This window comes from Mirounga leonina, unplaced genomic scaffold (assembly GCF_011800145.1).
Source record: "Mirounga leonina isolate KUSES-001 unplaced genomic scaffold, KU_Mleo_1.0 Mir_94, whole genome shotgun sequence".
In the NCBI taxonomy this organism is placed as follows: domain Eukaryota; kingdom Metazoa; phylum Chordata; class Mammalia; order Carnivora; family Phocidae; genus Mirounga; species Mirounga leonina.
The window spans coordinates 50,824,575-50,850,310 of NW_023270855.1; the positions used below are offsets into that span (position 1 = coordinate 50,824,575).

At 56.2% G+C, this 25,736-nt stretch overlaps 2 protein-coding genes across 15 annotated transcripts in view; one reads left to right on the top strand and one right to left on the bottom strand.

Annotated features, from left to right (window-relative positions):
• The first annotated feature begins 5,227 nt into the window (after positions 1-5,227).
• The window catches only part of DOCK6 (dedicator of cytokinesis 6), a 44,753-nt gene continuing 24,244 nt past the window's right edge, over positions 5,228-25,736 (top strand). For 4 of the 14 annotated variants that reach the window (XM_034997787.1, XM_034997792.1, XM_034997786.1 and 1 more), the window contains exons 1-14: positions 5,236-5,495; positions 14,521-14,608; positions 15,193-15,368; positions 15,634-15,702; positions 15,916-16,045; positions 16,897-17,109; positions 18,816-18,901; positions 20,209-20,275; positions 20,377-20,526; positions 21,405-21,485; positions 21,586-21,739; positions 21,902-22,029; positions 22,139-22,232; positions 22,644-22,806. In XM_034997787.1, the coding sequence (XP_034853678.1) occupies positions 5,431-5,495; positions 14,521-14,608; positions 15,193-15,368; positions 15,634-15,702; positions 15,916-16,045; positions 16,897-17,109; positions 18,816-18,901; positions 20,209-20,275; positions 20,377-20,526; positions 21,405-21,485; positions 21,586-21,739; positions 21,902-22,029; positions 22,139-22,232; positions 22,644-22,806 (1,664 nt within the window). In that variant the 5' untranslated portion in view covers positions 5,236-5,430. The other 10 variants (XM_034997797.1, XM_034997789.1, XM_034997790.1 and 7 more) reach the window with 6 other exon arrangements.
• ANGPTL8 (angiopoietin like 8) lies at positions 22,909-25,077 on the bottom strand. The gene is made up of 4 exons (XM_034997798.1): positions 24,739-25,077; positions 24,377-24,538; positions 23,294-23,403; positions 22,909-23,189 (listed from the first exon to the last, which is right to left on the bottom strand). The coding sequence occupies exons 1-4, from the start codon at positions 25,033-25,035 to the stop codon at positions 23,162-23,164; spliced, it is 597 nt and encodes a 198-aa protein (XP_034853689.1). The 5' UTR covers positions 25,036-25,077; the 3' UTR covers positions 22,909-23,161.

Below are 25,736 nucleotides of genomic sequence, written 5' to 3' on the forward strand. Positions count from 1 at the left end.
TTTTTTTTTTTTAAGATTTTATTTATTTATTTGACAGAGACAGACACAGCGAGAGCAGGAACACAAGCAGGGGGAGTGGGAGAGGGAGAAGCAGGCTTCCCGCAGAGCGGGGAGCCCGATGCGGGGCTCGATCCCAGGACCCTGGGATCATGACCTGAGCCGAAGGCAGACGCTTAACGACTGAGCCACCCAGGTGCCCCAGGTATTGTTGGTATTCTTAGTTTAGTTGTTCTCATAAGCATGAAACAAAAGTCTCTTAAGGCTGGCGCCGAGTGGGAGTGCAGGATTTGAACCCGAGCGTGTGAGCGTCTAACCTCCTTTTCTTGGCACAGCTGTTTTTCAAAGATAAAGGAAAAGTCTGGGCTGAGACAATCTGGTCCATCTAGAAGACGGAGCTTTGTCGGAGTCATTGCCACCAACATTGTTCAAGAGGTTGTGCTAAGGAGGAAATGTGCTAATGAGGTAGGGGAGCAAGGTTTGGGTGCAAGAGGGGGCTCTGGGTTCAAACCCATTGTCTCCCACTTGTCAGCTGGGTCGCCAGAACCTCTCAGAGCCCTGGTTGTGTCATCTGGTGCATGCATCTCGGAGGTCCCATGTCACAGAGGCGAGATGTCCCCCGGAGCCCTGGCAGTCAGGGAGAAAGTTCCTGCAGAGTTCGTCCTAGGGGGACGAGTCCCCCACAGGGGACTCACACTTGTGCTTCGATAGTGGAAGAGATGGCACAGGAAATTAGGGCGGAGAAAAAGTCCTTTAGGGGCCAGTCCAGGGAAAACCAGACAGCCTGAGGGCTCTGGGGACTTGGGACAGCTCACTCAGCCTCAGTGTCCCCAACTACTAAAGGGATCGAGAATATGAGCCCATCCTGCAGTTGGAATAATGATGGATATGATGCAAAAGTGTCCCTCCCTGGAATTTTTTTTTTTTTTCTGATAACCTCCCCGGAATATTATTTAGCAAGAAAAAGAAATGAGGTCTCAAACCACAAAAAGACAGGGAGGAGGCTTAAATGCATGTGACTAAGTGGAAGAAGCCAGACTGAAAAGACCATGTATTCTATGATTCCAGCCATGTGACATTCTGGAAAAGGCAAAACTATGGAGACGCTAAAAAGATCAGTGATTGCGGGGGTGGGGAGGGATGAGCTGCAGAGCACAGAGGATTTTCAGGGCAGTGGAACCATTCCGTATGATACTGTTATGGTGGATACGTGTCATTCTGTCAATCCAGACCCAGAGATTGTACAACACACAGGGTGTGTCCTCATGGGGACTACCGACTTCAGTGAATAACGACCTACCGGTTATAAGAAACGTCCGTCACTAAAGCGAGATGTTAGTAATAGAGGAAACTGGGTGGGGCGCGGGGAATATACGGAAACTACTATCCGCTCAGTTTTCTGCGAACTGAAACCGCTTTTGTTTTTTATTTTTTTTAAGATTTTATTTATTTATTTTTTTGAGAGAGTGAGAATGAGAGAAAGCATGAGAGGGAGGAGGGTCAGAGGGAGAAGCTGGCTCACCACCGAGCAGGGAGCCCGAAGGGGGACTTGATCCCGAGACTCCAGGACCACGACCTGAGCCGAAGGCAGTCGCCCAACCAACTGAGCCACCCAGGCGCCCTTGAAACCAATTTTAAAAATAAAATCTATTGAGGCGCCTGAGTGGCTCAGTCGGTTAAACGGTTGAGGTCATTATCGAGCCCCGTGTAGGGCTCTACGCTGGGCTGGAGCCTGCGTGAGTCTCTCTCACCCTCTCCCTCTGCCCCTCCCCCCCCAATAAATAAATAAATAAATAAATAAATAAGTCTATTAGTTTAAAAAAAGGAAAGTGTCTTTCCTGCCCTCTACCCCGGCCCCAGCTGTTTCTTGGAATTTTTTGAAGAGAATATCTAGAAAATCAAGTAAAGATGGATATATACATTTTTCCTTAATATTTGACACCAAACGTGGCTTTCTATACACCCTGATCTGCACCTTGCTTTTCTCATTCCAGGCCATTCCATGCACTGCATAGATGCCGTCCTCATTGTTTCTTTTATTGAAAGAGAATTCTTCCTCTTTGCACAGCTGTGCAGTATTCCGCTACGCATGGGCAATGAAGCCAGCCCCTTGTGGGTCGTTATTTCCACCCTTGGCTGTTCGGTCAACCCTGTTTGTCACGAATGTCTTCATCATTTTCCATGTAAAGACTGGATTTCTAGAAAGGGACTTGCTGAGTCTAAGGGTTCGCAGGTTTGTAGTTTTGAAATACCCAGCCGATTTGTCCTCCATTTGACATTTACTTAAAGACACCTGGGCCAGTGATGGACGGGAGAGTTGGCTCTTCCTGAAATAAACCCCAGGGTGTCCCTGCCATGCTCTGCGCCCCTCCGTAGCTCCCCACTGCCCAAAGGGCTATGCCCAGGCTCCCACTGGGAGGCCTTGGAAACCCACCACCCTCTCCCCCTTGCCCTCCACACAGGTGACTTCTACTTCTGCTGGTCCCCTCCCTCCCTAACTCAGTCTGGTCAACACCCACTTGACATCCCTTCCAGCTGACATCACCTCCTTCCAGAAGTCCCCCAGGCCTGGCAATGCTGCTGGAGCAAATGAATGGATGAAGGAATGAAGTGGGAAAGGGGAGGGGGTCTATAGGCCATAGGGAGGAGCATGGCTCCCTCCGGGGGCAATGGGGAGCCAGAGCAGGCTTTGAGCAGAGGACAGGCATGTTGAAAAATTTCTCTTATTTGCAGGGGCACCTTTTTGTGCCGTGGGCCCTTATTAGCGGAAGTTTGTAAGTTCATAAAATCAAACACCTAGGATGGTGAAGGAAACCCATTAGAAACCCATTACATTCGATACTGTTACCAAAATCTGTTTTAGTTGTGATGGAATGTGGGCATCTTTCTTAATACATTAAATAAGATGGCCCAGGGCACCTCCAATGACTGTCATCAGTAGAAGCAGGGGGAGCGTGAGTGATGCAAGTTTTTCCTTCTAAGGAAGAGCTCCTGAATTCTGCTTGCAAACCCCTTGGGTGTCTGGGGACCCCGGTGAAAACCCCCCAGATCCTGGGATGTGGTAAGAGCACCCGGAAGGTGAGCAAACTTCACAGCGGTGTCACTAAGAGAGACAGGAGTGATTTGCAGGGATGATGGACAAGCATCCAGACAGACAAGCATCCGGCGGCTCGGCCATCTGTTCAAAGAAAAACAGGAAGACTGCACTCTGCCCCTCTGGCCTCTCTGGGCCCAGCCTTTGTCTTTGTGACTTTAACTTCCAAAGGCAGGCCAGGAGCCTGTGAGTCGGCTTCCAGCTTCCTTCCCAGCTCCGGAAGCAGCAGGAAAAACAGCCTGACAAGGCGGCGTCACCCAGGTTCTGTGCTCTCCTGACAACACTTCATGGTTCCCCAATCACAGCCCCATAGGGCCAGCTCTGAGGGTAACAACTCATTTCAGAGATGAAGAGACAGAGGGCCAGAGAGGCCCCAGGTCACCCAGCCTGGCTGTGGCCAAGCTGGGACAGGAATTCGGGTCTCTTTGGATGCTAAGTCCTGCCTGTGGCCATTCCTGCTCTGAGTTCACCACCTACCTCAAGACACCTACTCATTCATTCATTCCTCATTCGTTTATCAAGTGATTCACCAAGTTGCCAAAATCATCTGAAGATCCAGGGGAGAGATTTCCCTAAACGCAACAGACCCAGTTTCGTGTTTTACGACTCAAATGTGTGCTTTGAGGTGGGTGGCTGCTTCCCTCAGCCTCAGTTTCCTGCCCCCATAGGTTGATGACCTGGGGTGATGAGACCACCCCGCCCCCGTGGGGGGGGGCGGGGTTAGTTGGAGCTTACACACAGCAGGTGCTCAGAAGATGCCTGTTGAACAGATGGCCTTTGCATCCTGCTCCCACCACCCGACCTTACCTGCGCACTACCCCCACCCCACTTACCTCTCCTTGTGGCAGGAGGGTTCCCTGCCTGTGGGCAGGAGGGCTGAGGGCAGGGCGCGGTCCTGAGCTGGCTGATCCTGCCATTCCTGGCATCGGCACCAGGGGGCAGTGGGTGCCCAGTCAGCTTTCCTCTACCTGCCCCCAGCACCCCTCACTCAGGTGGGGAAGCTGAGACATTGATCCTCCTGCCGTCAGGCTGGCTTCTCACACCACACTGACGGTGGACGTAGTAGGCACTAGGGGACAGGGAGGTATCATTCATTCTCTTATTGAGCACCTATTATATGCAAAGCCCTATGCCGGGCATTGGGGACACAGCCGTGAATAAGGCAGAGAAAAATCCTTGCCCTCATGGAGCTGACATTTGAGTGGGAGAGATGGACACCAGGGAACCAGGCAGTTACAACTGAGGGTCATCGGGGCTGTGATGGGGAACCCCAGGGGCTGGAGGCAGGAGGACCCAGAGGAGCCCCTGAGCTGGCTTGAGCAGGGAAGGGAGGGGGTCAAGGAAGGCTTCCAAGAAGCATGAGACCTAAGAACGAATAGAAGTTTGTTCGGGTAAAGAGCAGGAGAACCAGCGTTCTGGGGCGAGGGTACAGCCTGTGCCAAGGGTTGGAGCAGTCGCCCCCTGCCCCCACATAGACAGGCAAGCACACGATAATGCTGCACGGACGCGGACAGTGAGGTTCTGGAACAAGCACTGAGCAGCAGCTCAAGGGAACGGAGTTGAGAGAGGCTGGAAATAGATATTCATGGAGTGGCCAACTATGTGCCAGGTGCTGGGGACCTCGGGGAGACGGATAACTGGCTGGTTAGACACAGTGCGATTGTAGTTGTAACGGGGGATGCCCAAGCAGCTGTAGGAGGCAGAGATGGCCAAGCTGAGATTTACGGGATGGAGAAGGGTCAGGGGAGGTGTGAGTGGAACAGCATTCTAGGTGGTGGGAACAGCAGGGGGCATTGGTGTACAGAGGGCTGATCTTCAGCTCTGCTCTGTCACTCACAGAAAAGGAGGTTCAGCCCCTGGCCGGCTCCTCAGCCCCACCCCCACCCGGCCCAGCCATCTCCCACCTGGACCAGGACAGTCCCTTCCTCCCTGGTACACAGGCGCTGTCCCCATACCCTATAGTCTGTTCCTCATCACAGCCAGACGAGGCCAAAGTCCCCGCCAAGCTTGGCCTCTGTTTGAGCAGCTGCCAGGGTCACCTCGCCCTGCCTGGCTGAGTCAGGCCTGGCGTGGCCTGAAGAGGAACTTCCTCACCAATCAGGTCTGGTAGGCACCGGGGCAGGCAGCAGGCTCCGGGCGGCTGGGGCAGGGCCTTTCCTTGGAGGCATCTTTGAAGCAGACTTTCCACCCAGACGGGGCTTGGAGTCCCTGGGCTCGCAGCCCCCACCGGCTCCTGGGGGGAACCAACTCCCACGAGGGCCTGGAGCTTGGTGCTCCCGAGCGAGGTCTGTGCCTCGTGCTGGGACCAGCCACAAGCCCTCCATGGAGCAGATGAGGAGATGGAGACTCAGAGAGGTGGAGAGATCGACCCTGGGTCCCACAGCCTGGCCTGGCCTGGGACTCTGTGAGTATTTGGAAACACACATTTCAGGGTCAGGCTCCCTCGGTGACAAATCTGGGATCACAGATGGGACTCTGGCTCGCCGGGTGAAATTGGGCAAGTCGCTCTGCCTCGCTGGGCTTCAGTTTTCTTATCTGCAAAAGTGGGGTGGTGACGGCACCCACAAGTGGGAAGGGGGACAGCACATGTGAAGAGGGAGCTGTGCTCTAGGGCTCAGAGGACACTGAGCAGGTGGGCAGCTGGAGTGGAGGGGGAGTGGAGGGGAGGCGGATCATCCACGGCCTCATGGGCCTTGGGGAGGACTTTGGCTTTTACCCTGAATGAGGTGGGAGCCAGGGAGGATTCTAAGCAGAGGAGGGGCCTGACCTGATTCAGGTGTTGCCAGGCCTTTTCTGGACACTAAAGGAAGAACAAACTGGAGGGGTGAGGTCAGGAGCCACGAGATCAGGTATGATGGGGTCTTGGGCTGGAACGAGGCAGAGGGGAGGGGAGAAACCCAGAAATCTTTGCTCATCTTCATGTTTCTTGCCCAGCTGGGCTCCCAGGAGCCCAAAGGCGAGGCAGGCACTTTAGCCCAGGAGGCTGCTGGTTGGGGTGAGGGTGACATGGGCTGGGGCACAGCAGAGTGATGGGCGGGGTTATACCTGGCGGTTCCCAGGTCAGAGTGGCTGGACCACTCAGGCAAGTGCAAGTGCGTGGGCTGCTGACAGATATACATGTCACATGCCAGGCTGGGAACAGCCCTGCTGTGCCCTTAAGAGCTTGGGGCTGAGTGGCAGGGTATGAGGGCTCCCCCCTCCCCCGTCCGGCGCGGAAATCCAAGCCTCCCTTCTCTGGCCTCAGGATCTGATACTGATCCACTTGCCTAGTTAGGGCAAGTTCTTCTGCTTCTCTGGGCCTCAGTTTCCTCACGTGTAAAAGGGAGGATAATGCTAATACCCATACATGGGAAGAAGAGCAGCATATGCAAAGCCCTAAGGTAGAGCCATGCCCTTGTATCATTCAGCCCCCAATTCTGCCTAGGACATTTTCTTTTCTTTTTTTTTTTTTTTTAAGATTTTATTTATTTCTTTGAGAGAGAGAGAATGAGAGACAGAGAGCATGAGAGGGAGGAGGGTCAGAGGGAGAAGAAGACTCCCCGCCGAGCAGGGAGCCCGATGCGGGACTCGATCCCGGGACTCCAGGATCATGACCTGAGCCGAAGGCAGTCGTTTAACCAACTGAGCCACCCAGGTGCCCCTGCCTAGGACATTTTCTGACCAGGGCTGGAAAGGCCATGGGGAGGAGGAATCTGCCCGTGCAAAGGCTTGGGGGTGAGCAAGGGGTTGGCACATCCAGAGCATGAGTGGGGGCTGGAGAATTCTTTTTTTTTTTTTTTTTTAAGATTTTATTTATTTATTTGAGAGAGAGAGCACATGAGAGGGGGGAGGGCCAGAGGGAGAAGCAGACTCCCTGCCGAGCAGGGAGCCCGATGCAGGACTCGATCCAGGGACTCCAGGATCATGACCTGAGCCGAAGGCAGTCGCTTAACCAACTGAGCCACCCAGGCGCCCAAGGGGGCTGGAGAATTCTTGAAGACTGCTGCTTCACTGGAGCTGGGAGAGGAACCACTGGGGAGAGATTTGAGACCACAAGTAAACCGAGACATCCCCACATCCTCCTTCCAGCGGAGGCAGCCGGACCACTCAGGCCCCAGTCACATGGCCCGGCATCTCAGAGCCCAGCTGGACCCCTCTGCTTCCCTTGTCCTGGACTGGGGCACATCCCACAGTGGCCTCAGAGACCCCTGCGATCACTCAGGCCTGGGCAAACGTCTGGTCACCTCCGTGCCTCAGTTTACCCATCTGTAAAATGGGGAAACGATCGTTCCTTCTGCACCTGTGAATTGCAGGGCCATGCTTCATAAACGCTTGAGATTATACTTATGGCGGATTATTGTGGGGATTAATCAGAGGGCAGAAAGAGCATCCCCCGGAGTCTGACACCCCCAGCCTCGGTCCCGGCGCCTCTCCTCTCCTGCCCCCTTCAGAGCCTCAGTTTCCCTACCCCAGGCCCGAGGGGCGCGCGGAGGCGGCCTGGGGTCCCCGCGCCCCTCCGGCCGGCAGGGGCAGCACGGAGCCGCCCCGCACACCCGGAAGGGCCCCGCCTCCGGCCCCGGCCCCGCCCAGCCCGGGCAGCCCAGAGCCGGGAGGCGGCGGCGGCGGCGGCGGCGGCGGCGACCACGGCGGGGACGGTGCGCGGGGCGGCAGCGGCGGGACGCGCGCGGCGCCATGGCGGCCGCCGAGCGCCGCGCCTTCGCGCACAAGATCAACAGGTAGCGCGGCCGCCGGGCCCCTCCCGGGCCGCCCGCACGTGTCCGAGCCCCGCCCCGGGGCGGCCCGGCGCCCCCGAGTCAAGCCCCTTCCGCCCGGGCCGACTCCGGCCCGCTTCCTCCGGCGGGGGCCGGGGGCGGCGGGAGGCGGGGAGGGCGGCCGGGGTCCCCGCTGGGGCCGCGGCGGGGCTGCGAGTGCGATGGCGGCTGAGCCGAGGTCCGCCCTGCGCGCCGGGGGGTGGGGTGGGGGCACGCGTGGGGGCGTGTCCGGGGGCCTTCCTGGAGGCGGCGGCTCAGGGAGAGCGGGGACCGGGAGCCCTCCGCGTCCCTCGCCACCCCCCGGTCCTTCCCGGGTCCCCGAGCCCGAGGGCATGGGAGCGGGAGGGGCCTTCGCGACCCACCCTCTTTCCTGGCGCGGGGCTGGGATGCTCCTGGAACCGGGATTTGGGAACAGGGATGGTGCTCTTGGAGGCCTTGGAGGCCCCTCGGGAAGTTTCCCGTGCTCTTCCCCCGCTGCCAAGGTCCCGTGCCCAGCTGTCTGGGGAGCAGGGGACAGCTGTGGATGCCCTCCCCCGCCACCCCCCCAGCCCTGCTTCAGGCTCTCCCAGCGGCGGCTGGACGCGCTGGAGATGGATGGGTGATTGAATGGAGGGAGTGGGGGCTGGGGACCCAACCAGCTGGTGGGCAGACGGGGGAGGGGACAGGCGCCAGGCGCTGGGGGATCCATTTCCGTGGCCACTGGAGATTGTAAGAGACTCAGCCCGGGAGGGGGAGGTCAGACTGGGGCTGAAGAGCCTCTCCCCCATCTTTGCCTCCGTGGCCAGAGTCTGCCCAGGGGTCCTCTCTACAGGGGACCTGTGCTGGCCACGCCCAAGTGAAAGAGCGCCCTGTGGGTCCAGAGCTGGCCTGATGGAGACACAAGAAAAGATCCCACCCTTGGTGGCAGATACAATGGGGTAGACAGAGGAGTAGCACAATAAAATAGATTATGTATTAATGATAAGTGCCAGTGCTATGGGGACACGCAAGGCAGGGAAAGGAGATGGGGACAATGGGGGCCATTTTAGATATGAGAAGCAGATCAGGAAGGCCAGGACGATAAGGTGACAATTGAGCAAAGTTCTGAAGGAGGTGAAGGAGGCATCCGTGCCCATATGTGGGGGAAAAGCAATCCAAACACAGGGAAAGGCAAGTGCAAAGGCCCTGAGGTAGGAAGAGGCATAGTGTATTTACAGGTCATCTGAGGAGGCCAGCCAGTTTGGAGCAGAGTGAGGAAGGGGACAGTGGGAGCAGATCGTGCGGGGTCTTGTGGGTTGTGGGGAGGACCTTAACTTGTATCCTGAGTGAGGTGGGAGACATGAAGAGTTCTGAATATATGGATGTGACCATGTGTTTGGAGCGTAGTAGTCAGGCAATTTTTATGTTCTGTTATCTTTATGTTCCCAAATTGCCTCTCTGTCTTGGACCTTTGGCTTCTCTGAACGCGTTTCTTTGCCACTCAGTCTCTGTGTTCTTGGGTCCTGGCTTCCACTCCAGTAAAAAAGAGAGGTCCTGGGTCCTGCCCTGGGGAACAGATGCTACAGAGCCCAGGGTAAAAAGAGCAGAGAATGATCCTGGGGCCCCAGTGAACCACAGCAAAAGGCTCACGTCTTCTAGCCATCCTTTGCCAGGGCCTCCAGAGCAGCCTAGTGGACACCCAGATGTCTACATGCTCAGATCTGGGCCTATATTCATCTATTCAATCATTCAGTCATTCATTCCACAATGCCATATTGACCCAAAAGTTAAACAGTCCCCCAGTTTCTTTTAAAAAAACACACAAAGATTTGGGGGGACAACTTAAAACTAAAAGTAAATAACATGGACAAACATTACTGTATGCAATATAACTTGTTCATTTTTTCACTTATACTGTTTAAAGTAAAACACAATGTGGAATGGTGATAATGGCCAGCACTTATAATATGTTTATGGCTGGCTGGTCCCCAGCGGGAATGCCATTTGTCACCAGAGCCTGGTGACATAGGTATAACTATAGAAAGCTGGACTCACAGTCCAGTGACTGTCGAGTGTCTCTTGTGGGGAAGTGAGCCCAGGAGTGTGTGGCCCCAGGCTTCAGAACAATCTCAGAAACCGTGTCTCTTCCTGCCCCCACATATCCCCCGTTCTTCCAGGCATCTGATAGCGGCATCTTCATTCGGCCCCCCAGCTGTCTCCTGCGGGGCAGGTGGCATTTCTCACTCAAGGAAATAGTGATTTCATTGGAGGCGTGGGAGGGCAAAGAGACATGTATTGACCAAATTCCAAAGGTGCCTCTGGGATTTCAAGGAAATGTCTCCCTCCCACCCCTGTCCCCCAATACATCTGCAAACGTGAGCACACACACGTATTGTTACTTTCTACCTTTAAAAAAATGGTGACATCTGACATGCATCTAGAAAAATGCAAAGTTTAAATAGTAGTTAGTTATAGAACCAATGCCAAGGGGGCGCCTGGCCGGCTCAGTCAGTGGAGCACGGGACTCTTGATCTCGGGGTCATGGGTTCGAGCCCCACATTGGGGGTAGAGATTACTTTTTAAAAAATTAAAAAGCAGGGGTTTCCGGGTGGCTCAGCCGGTTAAGCGTCTGCCTTCGGCTCAGGTCATGATCCCGGGGTCCTGGGATCAAGCCCGGCATCCGGCTCCCTGCTCAGTGGGGAGCCTGTTTCTCCTCCCTCTGCCCCTCTCCCTCCCCCTGCTTGTGCGCTCTCTCTCTTGCTCTTTTATGCGCTCTCTCTGTCTCAAATAAATAAATAAAATCCTAAAAAAAATGAAAACACAAAACAACAACAACAAGACAATAAATACCAGGGGAAAAAGTCACTGGGGTCAAAGGCAGAGATGAAGGCAGTCTCTATCTCCTGGGCCACCCAACCTAGCCGCCCCTCCTGATCTGCACCCAGTTCTGTCCCCCAGGGAATTGCCATGCTGATGGCAGCTGCCCCCACTTCCTCACTTGCGTTATGGTTTCTCCAGCCGGGCTGGTTCCCTGTGCGCCACGGGTTACTTTTGCCTGCTTAGAACATCTTATCAATGGAATCACATGGGGTGTCGAGGCTGTGTGCCCAGAGTCTCTCACCTGACGTAATGTCAGGAGGAGGAGGGCTTGTCTGTGCCGTCGATGGGCGGGTGCATCCTTTTTCATTGCTGCATACTATTCCTCCCGCCCGCACACAGTCTCTATCTTCGGTCAAAAAACATGTGCATCTTTTCACTTTGGGGTTGTCATGACCGGGGCTGCCGTGAACATTCTCAGCCTCCTGAGCATCTACGCCTCTGCGTGGAATTGCTGGATTGGCTTATCTTCAACTTTGCTTGGTCATTGCAGACGGTTGTCGAAAGGGGTTCCCCCAGCAGCAGATGAGAGTTCCTGTCGCTGGCAGGCAGATCATTTGTCTTTAAAATGTTCTGCCAGTCCAGGAGGGCTAGGGTGGGGTATAAAGAGGAATCTCTTTATGGTTTTACATGGATTCATAGTCTTCCCTCACTTTTTTACTCAAGTGGGAACACGCAGCGTCAGAGGCTTATGCCATTCTTGTTTCTGGTTTTATCTCCTCCTCCCCTGTGGGGATAGATTTCTGTTAATCCGACCAGCCCTGGGGTGAGGTCCACAGTCTCACATGAATTCCCAGTGATGCCACTGCTTCATCTTTCTCCTCTGAGTGTCTCTGTAGGATTGTTGACTATCACCTTAGGAGGTCTTGTCTCAGCAGTAGCTGTAACCCACCACCTGATCTTTGCGGTGTCTCTCATTGCAATCCTGAGGTCACTTCCTGAGGAAAACCAGTATATTCAGCTCAACATTTTGCCTCCTTTTAAGAGATGTGCTCCGTGGGGGTGTCTGAAGCAGATCTGATGTGGGCGTGAGAAAGAGAGGAATTGGGGATGACTCCCAGGCGTTGAATTGGGGGTCCTGAGCATCCCCAGAGGGCGGGGCTGCCCTTAGGGAGACGGGGAGGATGGCAGGAGGGCAGGTTATGGTCAGGCTGCATGCCTGCAAGACCCCACGTGGGCATGCAAAGGAGGCAGGTGCCACACAGAATGGACCCAGGGATTGTCCTTGTTTGGGTGGTCCTGAAACCTGGAGGCTGGATGGGACCACTGTGCGGGGGGGAGCTGAGCGTGGACATGGGAGAGGCAGGTTGGGAGCCTCTGTTTTTGGCCCTGTTCCCCAGCATGGGCAACGTGGAACACCACGTGCTGGGGGGCACGGACTCTGACTTCTGGCCCACAGGGGTTTGATTCTTGGCACCTACTGCATTTGGCTCTCTAACCCCAGAGGCCTCGCGACCCGCCCTTTTCTGAGCCTCACTCCTCTTCTGGCCCAGCATAAAAAGCAGGGCCAGAAATTCCAGTTTCCCAGGATCCTTTTAAGGCAACTTAGTGACAGCAAGCCTTAATTGAGCACTTGCTGTGTGCCGAGCCTTATACTCAGAACAGTTCGATAAGGTGTGGGTACTGAATTGTACAGTACAGAGGTCCAGAGAGGGGATGATACTCATCCATGCTTGCCCAGGCCCAAGTGCAGAGCCCTGTGACACAGGAAAGTGGCTCCCATGGCCACAGTGTTGAGGACCGACCCACTCGGGGGCCATCTCTCCAAGGCCAAAGACAAAATGAAGTGGGAGTCCTGGCTGTCCCTCCTCCCCTCTCCCTGCTCTGTTGGTGCCCTGGTCCCAGCATTTTCATAAATCATCCCCCAAGACCCTGTGTGCCCAGGCTTCCAGAGGAGGCGGCCCTAACTTTGGGAATTTGAGGACGAACAGCTCATTTGGAACACCCTTTGAATTTCCTAGAAGATCCTCCATCAGCTCCCTCCACACCCCCGAACAATAGAAGCAAGACTCTGGGACAGTTGAGAGAGAAAGTAAATAGAATACAGAGGCAGAGGAGTGAGGCTGAGGTCTCAACTGGAGGCGCCCATGATGGGTCAGGGTCATGGTCAAGTTTTGTTTGATGGATTTTTTTTTTTTTTAATTTATTTGACAGAGGGAGACACAGCGAGAGAGGGAACACAAGCAGGGGGAGTGGGAGAGGGAGAAGCAGGCTTCCTGCAGAGCAGAGAGCCCGTTGTGGGGCTCGATCCCAGGACCCTGGGATCATGACCTGAGCCGAAGGCAGATGCTTAATGACTGAGCCTGCTTAACGAACCCAGGCGCCCCTGACCTATACGGATTTGAATTCAGAGGCTTCCAGATGACCCCCGTTGGTCCCAGTCTCCCCCACCCCCACCTGTCTTCCCTGAGCCCACCGCACACATTCATCTCATCGGTGGTCCGTGGTTTGTGATCAACATAGTACTTCCGGGGGGGTACAACTTTTCATTATGAAAACTTCCAAGCATAAAAGTGGAAAATGGGAGCAAGGCCCAAATACCCAGGCAATTGCCTTCTCAATTTTAAGAGGGATTGAGGCCCAGGGGCTCCTGGGTGGCTCAGTTGTTAAGCGTCTGCCTTCAGCTCAGGTCATGATCTCAGGGTCCTGGCATCGAGCCCCGCATCGGGCTCTCTGCTCAGCGGGGAGTCTGCTTCTCCCTCTCCCACTCCCCCTGCTTGTGTTCCCTCTCTTGCTGTGTCTCTCTCTGTCAAATAAATAAATAAAATCTTAAATAATAATAATAATAATAAATTTTAAAAAAGAGAGATTGAGGCCCAGAAAGGGTATCCCATCTGCCCAAAGCCACACAGCTAAAATTTCTGGGGCTTCTCCTAACTCACGGTGGATTTGGCAAGTTGGAGCAGGAGGGAAATGTGGAGGGATTCATTCCCCTCGAGAAAAATTTATTGAGTACCTACTGTGTGTGGGGCCGGTGCTGGGGCCTGCATGGGGACCACACAGCCCTATTCCTGCCTTCGTAGAGACCCCGGGAAGCAGGAGTCTCCATGCTTGGAGGACAGAGCCCAGCCACAGGGTCTTTGCACTTGCTGTACCCTTTGCCTGGAATCCTCTTCCTCAGATAACTGTGCGGCTCTCTCTCCTTCCCCTCCTTCCAAGCTCAGCTGAAGGAATTGAGTGCCTGGGCGTACCAAGTCCCAGATTCCTGTGCTGGCCCCCTCCCCTGTGGGTCTTGCCCCTTCACCCTCCTCCTCCCTGACTTGGAAGGCCAGCACAGGTGAAGGTGGCCCAGGAAGGCCATAGCCCAGATCTTGGTTACTGGGTGTGCTCTGTGAATCATGCTGGTCTCTTAACACACGCTCAGGTGGGTGAACTGAGGCTCAGAGGGAGGAGTAACTTGTCCAAAGCCCCATAGCAAGGATGGGACAGGGTGGGTGGAGGTCCCCCAGATGAGGAAGTCGAGGCCAGGGACCAGGGGGCTGGCCAGCCAGGACTCACACCCATTGCTGGGCATCAGGGATAAAGAAGGATCTGTGACCCTCATGCCCTGCCGGGAGCAAATCCTTCCATCTGTGCTTGGCCGGTGTGGGGGTGGGGGGTTGGAAGGGCCCCAGGCCCAGCTTGGGGGGTCCTGGGGTCTCTGTATCAACCATAGCCCTGGGGCCCCGAGGCTGAGCTCTGCAGATTCTGAAGTCCAGGTTCTCCTGGTCCGTGGCCTGGGTTTTTCCTTCCACAGCCTGGATTTTCCTCTTGGAGAATGAATTTATTGGCCGGAAGTGGAGTTCCCAGGGCCCCATCGCCCAAGTTGTCATGTCCTCAGTGGCCCCTTCCCTTTCCCCGCAGGACAGTGGCTGCGGAGGTGCGGAAACAGGTGTCCCGGGAGCGCAGTGGCTCCCCGCACTCCAGCAGACGCGGCAGCAGCTTTCTGGGGGTACGTGTTTGGGAGGTGCTCCCCTCCAGGACCCTGCTCTCTAGCAGATGTGGGGTTCCGCTCTGCCCGGGCCTGGTCCCACCCACCCCTCCCACTAGTGCCCTGTCCTGGGTGGGACTGTCCCCACTCCTCTTTCCCTGTGGGTGGGGAGGGTAGTCCCCTCTCTGCAGCTGCTGAGGGGTTTCGGGGGGGCAGCGCCGTGGGTGGTCAGCCTGATGCCGCCCCACCTCCTGCTGCCGGGACCACCCAGATTGGGGGGTGGGTATGGGAGGTACTTCCAGCTGCAGCGGAGAGGGAGTGGGGCCTGAGGAATTGTCTTTCTTCGCAGCAGCCAGCTTGCCTTTCCTTCCAGCATAACCCTGCCCCTCCAGGCACAGGGGTGTGATTTCCTGCCTGGAAAGGGGCAGGGCAGGCCATGCTGGGATGGGGGTAGAGAGTCTGAGGTCACTGTCCTCCCTGGCTCCTCACAGCTCCAACACCCTCCATGGCTCCCACCGCCCTCTTGCTCGAGCCCAAGCCCACGCCCCCCCACCCCCTTCCTCAACCCCCAGGGCCGGGCCCACAGTCCCCTTGCTCCAACCCAGGTCCCACTGACTGAAGTCATTGAGCCCCTGGACTTCGAGGATGTGCTCCTGAGCCGGCCACCAGATGCCGAGCCTGGGCCCCTCCGGGACCTGGCTGAGTTTCCAGCCGACGACCTGGAGCTCCTGCTACAGCCCCGGGAATGCCGGACCACAGAGCCCGGGATCCCTGAGGATGGGTGGGTTCAGCCCCATGCCCTCCTTGTCTGTGACTCCGGACTGCCTCCGTGCCTGCCCCTCATCCACATCCCCCTTCCATCAAGCTCGCCACAGCCCCAAGTTCAACTCCTGGCTTGGCTGTGTAACCTTGGGCAAGTTACCCTCTCTCTCTGAGCTTCTGTCTCCACATCTCCAAAACGGGCAGAAGGGCAGGCCCTACCTCAGGCCACTGGACAGATGAACACCATGCCCTGCCTCTGTTTACCCTGATTTTATTTTGTGCAGAAAGCTGGATGCCCAGGTGAGGGCCGCAGTGGAGATGTATACAGAGGATTGGATCATCGCTCACAGGAGGTGGGTCTGGCTCGGGGGCAGCTCCAGGCAGAGGGTCAAGAGGCCAGGTCTGAGCCCATTGGGCCAGTCCTCCTGCTTATCTGCCCACTGTCACTGCAAGGGCAGCTGGACTTCTCTGGTGGATCACAGGGAGGGTGGAAGGCCTGGCAGGCATCACATGGACCTGTGGGGTGCCTTCATCCCTGCTACCCACCCAGCCCTGCCTCCTCCTAGGTACCAGCATCTGAGTGCGGCGTATAGCCCCATCACCACGGAGACGCAGCGAGAGCGACAGAAGGACCTCACTCGCCAGGTCTTTGAGCAGGACACTTCTGGGGATGAGAGGTCCGGCCCAGAGGACTCGGTGAGGGAGCCCCGGGCACGCGTCACCATAGGAGTGTGTGGGCTCTGGCCCCAGCTCTCGGTCACATGTGACGGGAAGTGACCCAAACGGCCTTGAACCCAAAAGGAAATGTGTCAGTCCCGTGAGTTAAAAGTTAAGGGTCATGATTATGAACACACATGCTTAGTGTGTACTAAAGGCTTTATACTTGTCCTCATCTTTCATCCTGGGAGGCAAGGCTATACCCGTTTTGCAGATAAAGAAACTGAGGCACAGCAAGGTGATTAGAGGAGCTTCACTGGCCCACTGGGTTCTGAGCCAGTATTCACCGGGCTCCTGCTTTATGCCCACGATAATCCTACCAAGAGTTCCTGATATCGCTTCCATTGTTACTAGTTTTAGATGTAGATGAGGATCCTGAGGCCCTTCGAGCTGGGTTCAGGGACACAGGGTCACAGAGCTGAGTGGGGCTTTGAACCAGGGTGGTCTGCCTCTGACCATATAGCTGGGTCAGGGAGGCCAGGCAGGTTACCCTGAGCCAGCGACAGTCCCCTTGGGAAGAACTCTCCCTCCCCTGTTGACAGGGAGCAAAACCCCAGGGAAAGTTCTCACTGGCCCAGCCCACACATGTCCTTACCTTGGCCCCAGGAGGAGCCTCCCCCAACGGTGGTAAAGGAGGGGCGCCCTCCCAAGCAGAAGGTTCTAGAAAGAGGCTCAGCAAAGCCTCAAAGTGACCCTTGTAGCGGTGACCCCCCCACACCCCCTGGGCCTCAGCTTTCCCATCTACACATTGGGCATGGGGACAGTCTCACGGGAGCGGGATTGAAGGTGCATCCAGCCCGCGCTCCGTGTTTGTGCCTCCTCGCCGGCAGGATGACCCCCGGCACTCCTCAGGCTCCCCAGAGGACACCCCGCGGAGCAGCGGTGCCTCCGGCATCTTTGACCTGAGGAACTTGGCCGCCGACTCACTGCTGCCGTGGCTGCTGGAGCGCACAGCCCCTGAGGATGTGGACCGGCGGAACGAGGCCTCTCGGCGGCAGCACCGGCCCCGTGCCCTGCTGGCGCTCTACCCGGCACCTGATGAGGTGGGAGCCCCCAGGCCCGCCGCCGACCCTATGTGGTATCCCACCAACATTCGCTGGGGGCCTGCTGTACACCCTGGGGTTTTTTGTTTTGTTTTGGGGGGTTTATTTTTTTTATCTTTTTTTTTTTAAAGATTTTATTTATTTATTTGAGAGAGAGAGAATGAGAGACAGCACAAGAGGGAAGAGGGCAGAGGGAGAAGCAGACCCCCTGCTGAGCAGGGAGCCTGATGTGGGACTCGATCCCGGGACTCCAGGATCATGACCTGAGCCGAAGGCAGTTGCTGAACCAACTGAGCCACCCAGGCGCCCGTTTTGGGGGGTTTAAAAAATATATTTATTTATTAGAGAGAGAGAGATCGAGAGTGCGGGCATAGAGGGCAGGGGCAGAGGGAGAGGGAGAGAGAGAATCTCAAGCTGACTCCCGCTGAGCGCAGAGCCCATCCCATCACCCAAAATCAAGAGTCAGAGGCTCAACCAACTGAGACACCCAGGTGCCCCTGGACACCCTGTTTTTTTTATTCAGTTCCTTTTATTGGATGTCTATGACATGCTCTTATATTTATCCCAGCAGCATTTATTGGATACCTACCATATACTCCTATCGTCTTTCAACCAATACTTAATGTATGCTTGTGTATAGTCTTCTTAATTCAAACAGAATTTAATCAACTGATATTTATTGAGCACCTCCTATATATGCCTATATTGATCCAAGCGACATTTATTGGGCACCTAGTGTATACCCTGTGTTTTTATTCAGTGGCTTTTATTTTATATATACTCCTATATTTATCCACCCAGCATTTATTGGGCACCTATTATATACTTCTCTATTCAACCAATGTTAATTATGTGCCTATTGTATAATCCTTTATTTAATCAGACAGCATTGAAGCAACTCCTATATCTTGAGTACTTATGTTTACCCTACCAACTTTTTTTTTAAGTAATGTCTATGCGCAACATGGAGCTTGAACACACAACTCTGAGATCAAGAATTGAGGGCTCTACCAACTGAGCCAGCCAGGCGCCCCTACCCAACCAACTTTTATTGGGAACATAGTGTATACACCTCTGTTTTCATTCAGCCATTTATTGAGTGCTTACTGTATACTCCTATGTTTATTCAATCGGTACTTACGGGGGGCCTAGTATATATCCCTCTGTATGTCCAGTCAGCATTAATCAAATGTTTTCTGTAGACATCTATGTTTATCTAACCACCTCTTAGTAGGTCCCTATTGTATGCCTCTGTATTTAGTTGACCAACATGGATGGCAAGCCTTGGAGGTACAGACATGAACAGGATAGACTCAGTCCCTGCCCTCAGAGTTCACAGTGTAGTGGGGGAGAGACCCTCCTCCCAAGAAATCGCAACCCAGGCCGAGTGGTGCCGTGATGAGTTGCCGGATATTGGCCCTCACGTGGCCCTCTGTGTCCCAGCCATGTGGCCCTTTGCAATAGGGCATGGTGAACACCTGGACAAGGAGCCTGCTCAGGCCTCAGGGGTCAGGGAAGGCTTCCTGGAGGAAGTGCCGGCTAAGCTGCGACCTGGATGAGGAGGGGACAAGGAAGGGCATCCAGGCAGGGGGAATACAAGGAACTGCAAGAAACTAGTCAGGCTGGGGGTAGAGCTGATCTCAAGCCACGCATTCCAAGCCCTTCTTAAAGGACGTGTCCCAGCTGCCCTCCCTGGCTCTCGGCAGGACGAGGCCGTGGAACGCTGCAGCCGCCCCGAGCCGCCCCGGGAACACTTTGGACAGAGGATCCTGGTCAAGTGTCTGTCGCTGAAGTGAGTGTGCTGACTCACCCCCTCCCTTCAGACGTGCGAGTCCCCACGTAGGTCCCGGTGCGCGCGCACATGGTGCCCATTGCCCAAGCTGTGTGCAGCCCTGAGACCCATGAGGCGGTCCGGGCACTTTTAGGTGGGAAGTAAAGACTTCCTTTTCTTGTTCTTCAAAGCCACCAGGCCTTAAGCACCGACTATGTGCCAGGCTCTGTTCTCAGCCCTTCACATGCATTACCCCTTATCTTGTGAGATAGGTGCGGGTTGGGGGGGAAACCGAGGCACAGGGTGGCAGTCATTGTGCGCGAGATCACATGACTTGTGAGGCCGGAGTCTGGCTCTCGCTCTGCTGGGACCCAGCCTGGTGGGGGCGCTGGTGACCCTGGACCTGGCTTCCAGCTGACCGAGGCCCCCTCCACATCAGTCCCTGGGAGCAGCCAGAAGTGCGTGGGAATGGAGCTGAACAGGATGTGGCCTTGGACCTAAGCCCAGCCCTGCCCCTCCCCACCCTGAGTTCCTGCCTGGATGGGGGCAGGAAAGGGAGGCCTTGGTCTGGCCTGAGGCCCGGGTGGGCCGCCTGCCCCAAGCACTAGGGCTGGGAACCAGCTCTATGAGTATCCAGTCGTTCAGCAAACACTCATTGAGCACCTACTGTGTACAGGACATGTAACCATGGAATGACCACACAGGGCTCTCTAGGTGGGGGGACATGGTACACCCAAAGGCTGGGAGATGTCTGGAGGGGAGAAAATGAGGCCAAGAGGTGGGCAGGAGTGGACCATGCAGGATTTTGTTCTCAGCACACTGGGGAGCCTCAAATTGTAAGTTTTAAGATGCTTCCTTAGACTCGCATGAGGAGTGGGAGCCAGCAGGGCAGAGTAAGACAGGAGGGTGGTTACAGGGACTATTCAGGGGAGTGAAGATGGGCCTTAGCCTAGGGTGGCAGAGGACACCCCAGAAAGGGGGGACAGGGAAGCCCAGGAGTTGGGAACTTCAAGATGGGGGTCATTGTTGTGCCAAAAGCTTCCTCTGTATCCGCTGAAGAAGGGCCATAGTTGCAGGGGAAGGGCTCTGCCTGAGTTACAGGGCCAGAGTGGGGGGCAGGATCTCAGGGGCTCAGTTTCCCCTTTTGCAAAATGGGACAGGCTTTTCCTACAAGCTCTTAAGTAGCAATTCTTGGTGGGCCAATGGAAATTAGTCCCCACCAGCACCATAATGCACCATGCCTGGGCTGGGTCTCAAGAGGGAGTGGGGTGTGTGGGTGGTGGGAGTTTTAGGGACAGCCTCTGCCAGAGTCTTCCCATTCACTGTAGGTTTGAGATCGAAATTGAGCCCATCTTTGGCATCTTGGCCCTGTATGATGTGCGGGAGAAAAAGAAGGTAGGAGCCCCTTTCTTCCCTTTCCTACCCCAACCTTCCTCCTTGTTGCAGGGCAGTGGGCTTCCTGGAGGTGGTGGCCCAGCTGCCTTTCATGTCCCCAGATCTCAGAAAACTTCTACTTTGACCTGAACTCGGACTCCATGAAGGGGCTGCTGCGGGCCCATGGCACCCACCCCGCCATCTCCACCCTGGCCCGCTCCGCCATCTTCTCCGTGACCTACCCTTCGCCCGACATCTTCCTGGTCATCAAGGTGCCTGCTGGGGCTGGGTCAGGGGGTGATAATGGTAAACGCCAGAGGGTGGCCCCTGCTTTCATGGAAGAGGATGGCCAGGTCACCAAGAAGGGTGATCAAGTCTCTTGTGGGGGAAGCACAGGCAGCTGGGTAGCCCAGAGGAAGCTCCTGACCCAACCCAAGTGGGGAGAAATCACGGAGGGCTTCTGTGGAGAGGTGACTGCTAAGCCGGGACCCATGAGTGGGCGGCCTGGCACGTGCAGATGGACATTTAGAGTGTTTTTTAAGTTGAGAGTTTTTCAGTTTATTAGGGAAGAAAGACCTAGTTGGCACATTTGTGTGAGATCTTCTGTTTCTAGGAGTGGGCTCAAATTTCCTTCCCTAAGACGTTCAGTTGGGTTACACGAATGACACTAATTGAGCACCTACAGGCAGGCGCTGCTCATGGTCAGTCAGGCTACACGGGGATTCCCACCTTTAACCTCACCGCAGCCTCAGGAGGTGGGGGTTGCTGTGGCCTCCATTTTACAGATGGGGAAACTGAGGTACAGAATGGGTTAGGGACCTCTTTAGGCTCCCACAGCCCCCAAGTGGTCAGGATTGGCATCCGGCCATGCTTGGAGTGGCCTCTTTGTATATTAACAAAAATATCAATGTAGAGAAAATATGGAGACTTGGGTTTGGAGTGGGTTCAAAGGGGAGGGGAGGGGGCAGCTGGCCAGGCAAGCCAACTGCTAGTGCTCAATCCGGAGGACAGTGGGAGCCATGGGAGGTGTTGGAGCGAGAGCCCTAGGTGGATGGAGTGTCTGAGGGCCGACGAGGGGGCCAGGTGATTGGAAATGGGGTGGGAGGTTGGGGTCCGGACAAGGCCTCACTGGCCCTGCCTGCCCCCTCAGCTGGAGAAAGTATTGCAGCAGGGGGACATCAGCGAGTGCTGCGAGCCCTACATGGTGATGAAGGAGGTGGACACGGCCAAGGTAAGCCTGTGGAGGCTGGGCGGGGTGGTGAAGGGGTCACCGGACAGGGTAGGCCTGGGGCACTGAGCTTGTGGGGTGTGTTGGGGGGGTCTTCCCACAGAACAAAGAGAAGCTGGAGAAGCTGCGTCTGGCGGCCGAGCAGTTCTGCACCCGCCTGGGCCGCTACCGCATGCCCTTCGCCTGGACCGCGGTCCACCTGGCCAACATCGTGAGCAGCGCGGGGCAGCCGGACCGCGACTCGGACTCCGAGGGCGGTGAGGAGGCGGGGCTGCCTGGCCAGGGGCGGGGCTACTGGGAGGGGAAGGGGCGCCCTCTGCTGGCCGGACTTGGTACAAGGTCGAGTGTAAGTGTCTCTCTGGCCCTCCCCGCCTCCCGTTCATCTCTGCCCCCTCCATTTCCATCACTGCCTCCCCTAGAGCGCCGACCTGCCTGGACTGACCGCCGCCGGCGTGGGCCCCAGGATCGGACAAGTAGTGGGGATGACACCTGCAGCTTCTCTGGATTCCGCCCAGCCACGCTAACTGTCACCAACTTCTTTAAGCAGGTGCCATGGCCGTGGGGCTGGGGGAGGGTTTCCCAGGGATAAGCCCCGTTACCCCGCTGTGGGCGCACGGGCCCCAGGGACCCAGTTTACGTGGGCATGTCCCGTGCAGGAGGCCGAGCGGCTCAGTGATGAGGACCTCTTCAAGTTCCTGGCTGACATGCGGCGCCCGTCTTCTGTCCTGCGGCGCCTGCGGCCCGTGACTGGTGCGTGGTGCACCCCGTAAATAAGAGCTGGCACTTCCATGCGGTCACTCAGCAAACCCACACTGAGCACCTGCTCTGCTAGGCCCCGGGGACCCACAGGGGACCGGATGCACAAATCCCTGACGTCAGGGGCTGGATCTTTAATGGGCATCATAGACAAGAAACATAATAAGACAGACAGTGGGTCAAAGGGGGACATGGTGGCAGTGGGGACGTGGGTCCTGAGGGTAGAGCTGATCGAATGTGGAGGCAAGGTACAGCAATCGAGGGTGACTTCTGGCCTTAGCACCTGAAGGACAGCCACTAGAGGGCATCATGGAAAAGTCAGAGCCCCAGCCCTGAAGCCCAGAGAGGGTGGGGCCGGGGCTGGGAGGCTCCTGGGCAGGTGCAAACGCGCTCCTCTCTCCCCAGCCCAGCTCAAGATCGACATTTCCCCGGCCCCTGAGAACCCACACTTCTGCCTCTCCCCGGAGCTGCTTCATGTCAAGCCCTACCCAGACCCCAGGGGCCGGCCCACCAAGGAGATCCTGGAGTTCCCTGCCCGTGAAGTCTATGCCCCCCACACGAGCTACAGGTACAGCCCCCAGGGCCCAGCTGGGCACTTGAATGGGGGGGGTATTCATGCATCATGCAGAGCAAGGTACCGTTTCTCCCAGACACACACAGACAGCCGGAGTGAGATACCACTACTCCGCTTTAATGGAGGGCTGTGTACGCATGAAGGGTCCCATGTCCTGCCTCCACCCCTCCACACACACATGTCCTCTGTCTGTGTCCCCGCCTGCTTCCGTCTCTCCTCCGTGGCCAGAAGCAGGCCCCGGCACCCTGGCCGACCCCAGGGGGCAGGCAGCTCCTCTTTGTGCAGGGGCCGCGTGGGGCATGGCAGCGCCCCTCCGTGTAGACTGGTCCTCAGTTCCACCCAGGCAGGCTCAGGCCGGGAGCGCCGCTGTATGGAGTCTGGAAGGGAGATGAGGCTCAGCCAAGGCAAAGGGGCCCCCATCCAGGTGCCCTGTACACCTCCCATCCAGCGGCCCCGCCCAACCAGTCCCCTCCAGCCTCACCTCTCCTGGATCTGTCGTAGCTGATGCTGCTGTGCGGCCATCTCCCGCTTCTGTCGCTGCACGTGGCCTGTGAGCGCCCACACGATGTGGCTCTGCTTGTCAGCGTGGGCCTGTGGGGTCAGGACAGAAACCTCAGCTAGGGCCCACTCACCTCCCATCCCCCAACCCTACCTCTGTATGACCTAACAAGTTGCTGCTACTCTGTGGCCTCAACTTCCCCATCTGTTAAATGGGGATGACAGAAGACTTGCTTCATGGGGGGATTATAAGCATGATACGGATTATTTTATTTTATTTTATTTTATTTTATTTTTTTATTTTTTTATTTTTTTAAAGATTTTATTTATTTATTTGAGAGAGAGGATGAGAGGAGAGAGAGAGCACATGAGAGGGGGGAGGGTCAGAGGGAGAAGCAGACTCCCCGCCGAGCAGGGAGCCCGATGCGGGACTCGATCCAGGGACTCCAGGATCATGACCTGAGCTGAAGGCAGTCGCTTAACCAACTGAGCCACCCAGGCGCCCTATTTTATTTTTTTTAAGATTTTATTTATTTATTTGACAGAGAGAGACACAGCGAGAGAGGGAACACAAGCAGGGGGAGTGGGAGAGGGAGAAGCAGGCTCCCCGCAGAGCAGGGAGCCCGATGCGGGGCTCGATCCCAGGACCCTGGGATCATGACCTGAGCTGAAGGCAGTCGCTTAACCAACTGAGCCACCAAGGTGCCCAAGCATGATACGGATTATTAAGAGGCATGGCTGGGTAGTTGCTGGGCGCTCAAGAAACACTACCAGTTACTCTGATAGTATACATTTTGTTGAGTAACTTCCATAGCCCCTGCCCCATGCTGAGTATTTTATCTGTGTTGAGTCCCTGTCTCTGCTCTGAGATGTGAATTGTTGCCCTTATTTGCAAATGGGGAAACTGAGGCATGGGAAGGGACCGGGGTTTTGCCCAGGGTCAGATAGGTTAGAGGCCATGGCACTGGGAGGCTGATCTGGAGATGTCTCTGGGACTCAAGGCTCAGAAGCGAGTTCTTCGTGGGAAATCAGACTCTCCACTCCACCAAGGCCAGGAGGCTCTTACCTTTAAGGCCTCAAATTCTTGCTGGGCATGGCCCAGCCAAACGCCCCTCAGCTGGACTTCCAGCCGCTGCATGCTCTCCCGTAGCACCTGTTGTCCCTGGGCCACCTCCCCTAGCGCCTGGGCCGTGGCCTCTGCTTGCAGCTTCAGAGCATCCTCCTCCATCTGAGCAATAAATAGTGGATGTTAGTAGGACGACCAACTTGTCTTTGTTTGCCTGGGACTTGCTTAATTTTAACACTGAAAGTCCTATATTCCAGGGATGCCACCCCCCCCCCCAATCCCAGGCAAACCCAGTTGGTTACCCTAGACAACTCCACCGCAAACTCCTACCCACCCCACGATGCCTCAACTGCAGTGCCCACCTGCATCTCCAACAGGCTTGTGCGTAGCTCCTGGGCTGCATCCCGGCCCCGGCTGACCTCCTGCCCCAGGAGGCCCAGCACACGGCCATAGAGGCCCAGGCTGTGCCCCGCCTTTGTCAGCCGTGCCTCTGTGGCCCTGTACACACCGTTGAGGGCCTGACCCAGCTGCAGGGCCCCGTGGAAGAGGAGGGTCAGCTGCTCATGTTGTGCCGGCTCCAGGCCCCCGACGGGCGCTGCAGAGGCAGGCCGGGCCACTGTGGCCAGAGCACACAGAAGGCACAGTGCGAGCTTGGGCATGGCTGAGGCTCTGAAGGGTGCGGCCACAGTGCCACTGCCACCAGCTTTTATGCCCCAGCACCCCGCTAACCCCCGGTCAATCGTTAACCGGCCAGCTGGACGCCCCGGGTTGTGCAAGGGCCTGGCGGTGGCGCGACAGTTGCATCAGGCGAATGTCCGGTGAGGCCACGCTGAGATCACGCCGGCTGGGGCTTGGGGCCAGCTGTGGACTGGGGGGCACTGGTTGAGGACAGGCCCAGGCCCCGACGGGGAAACCTGAAGCTCGGAGCCTCAGTTTCCCCGCCCGTGGAAGGGATGACAACAGTAACAGACATGGTAGCCATAGCAGTGAGGGGAGTGAGCGTCTTAGCTCGGATGGTTTGGGGGAGGGGGTGCAGGGGGCAGAGATCCTCCCAAGGCCGCACAGCCTGACTGCAGGCCCCGTGTATGCCCCAGATCAGGGCTAGCTGCTATTTCTGCTCCTTGGATGACTGTGGGCAGGTGCCTCTATTCTCCCCCCCAACACACACACATACACTGTAAAATGGGAGGAACGTTCATCCCCCCTCTTCGGCTGCTTGGAGAAGTAAATGAGTTGTTTCTCGTGCTGAGCGCTTAGAACAGAGCTGGGCCTGCAGTAGGTTCCATGTTAACGTTTGGTACAATCCTTGTCGCTCCCCTTGTTTTCTTATTACTGGTATTGTTATGAAGGCTAAGCTGGG

Excerpts from the sequence above, each read along its gene's own strand:
- ANGPTL8 (XM_034997798.1), bottom strand. The coding sequence starts at position 25,035 with ATGCCCAAGCTCGCACTGTGCCTTCTGTGTGCTCTGGCCACAGTGGCC. Across the intron at positions 23,404-24,376 it reads AAGAATTTGAGGCCTTAAAG|GCCCACGCTGACAAGCAGAG; the intron begins GTAAGAGCCTCC and ends CTGACCCCACAG. Across the intron at positions 23,190-23,293 it reads CTACGACAGATCCAGGAGAG|ACTCCATACAGCGGCGCTCC; the intron begins GTGAGGCTGGAG and ends TCTCCCTTCCAG.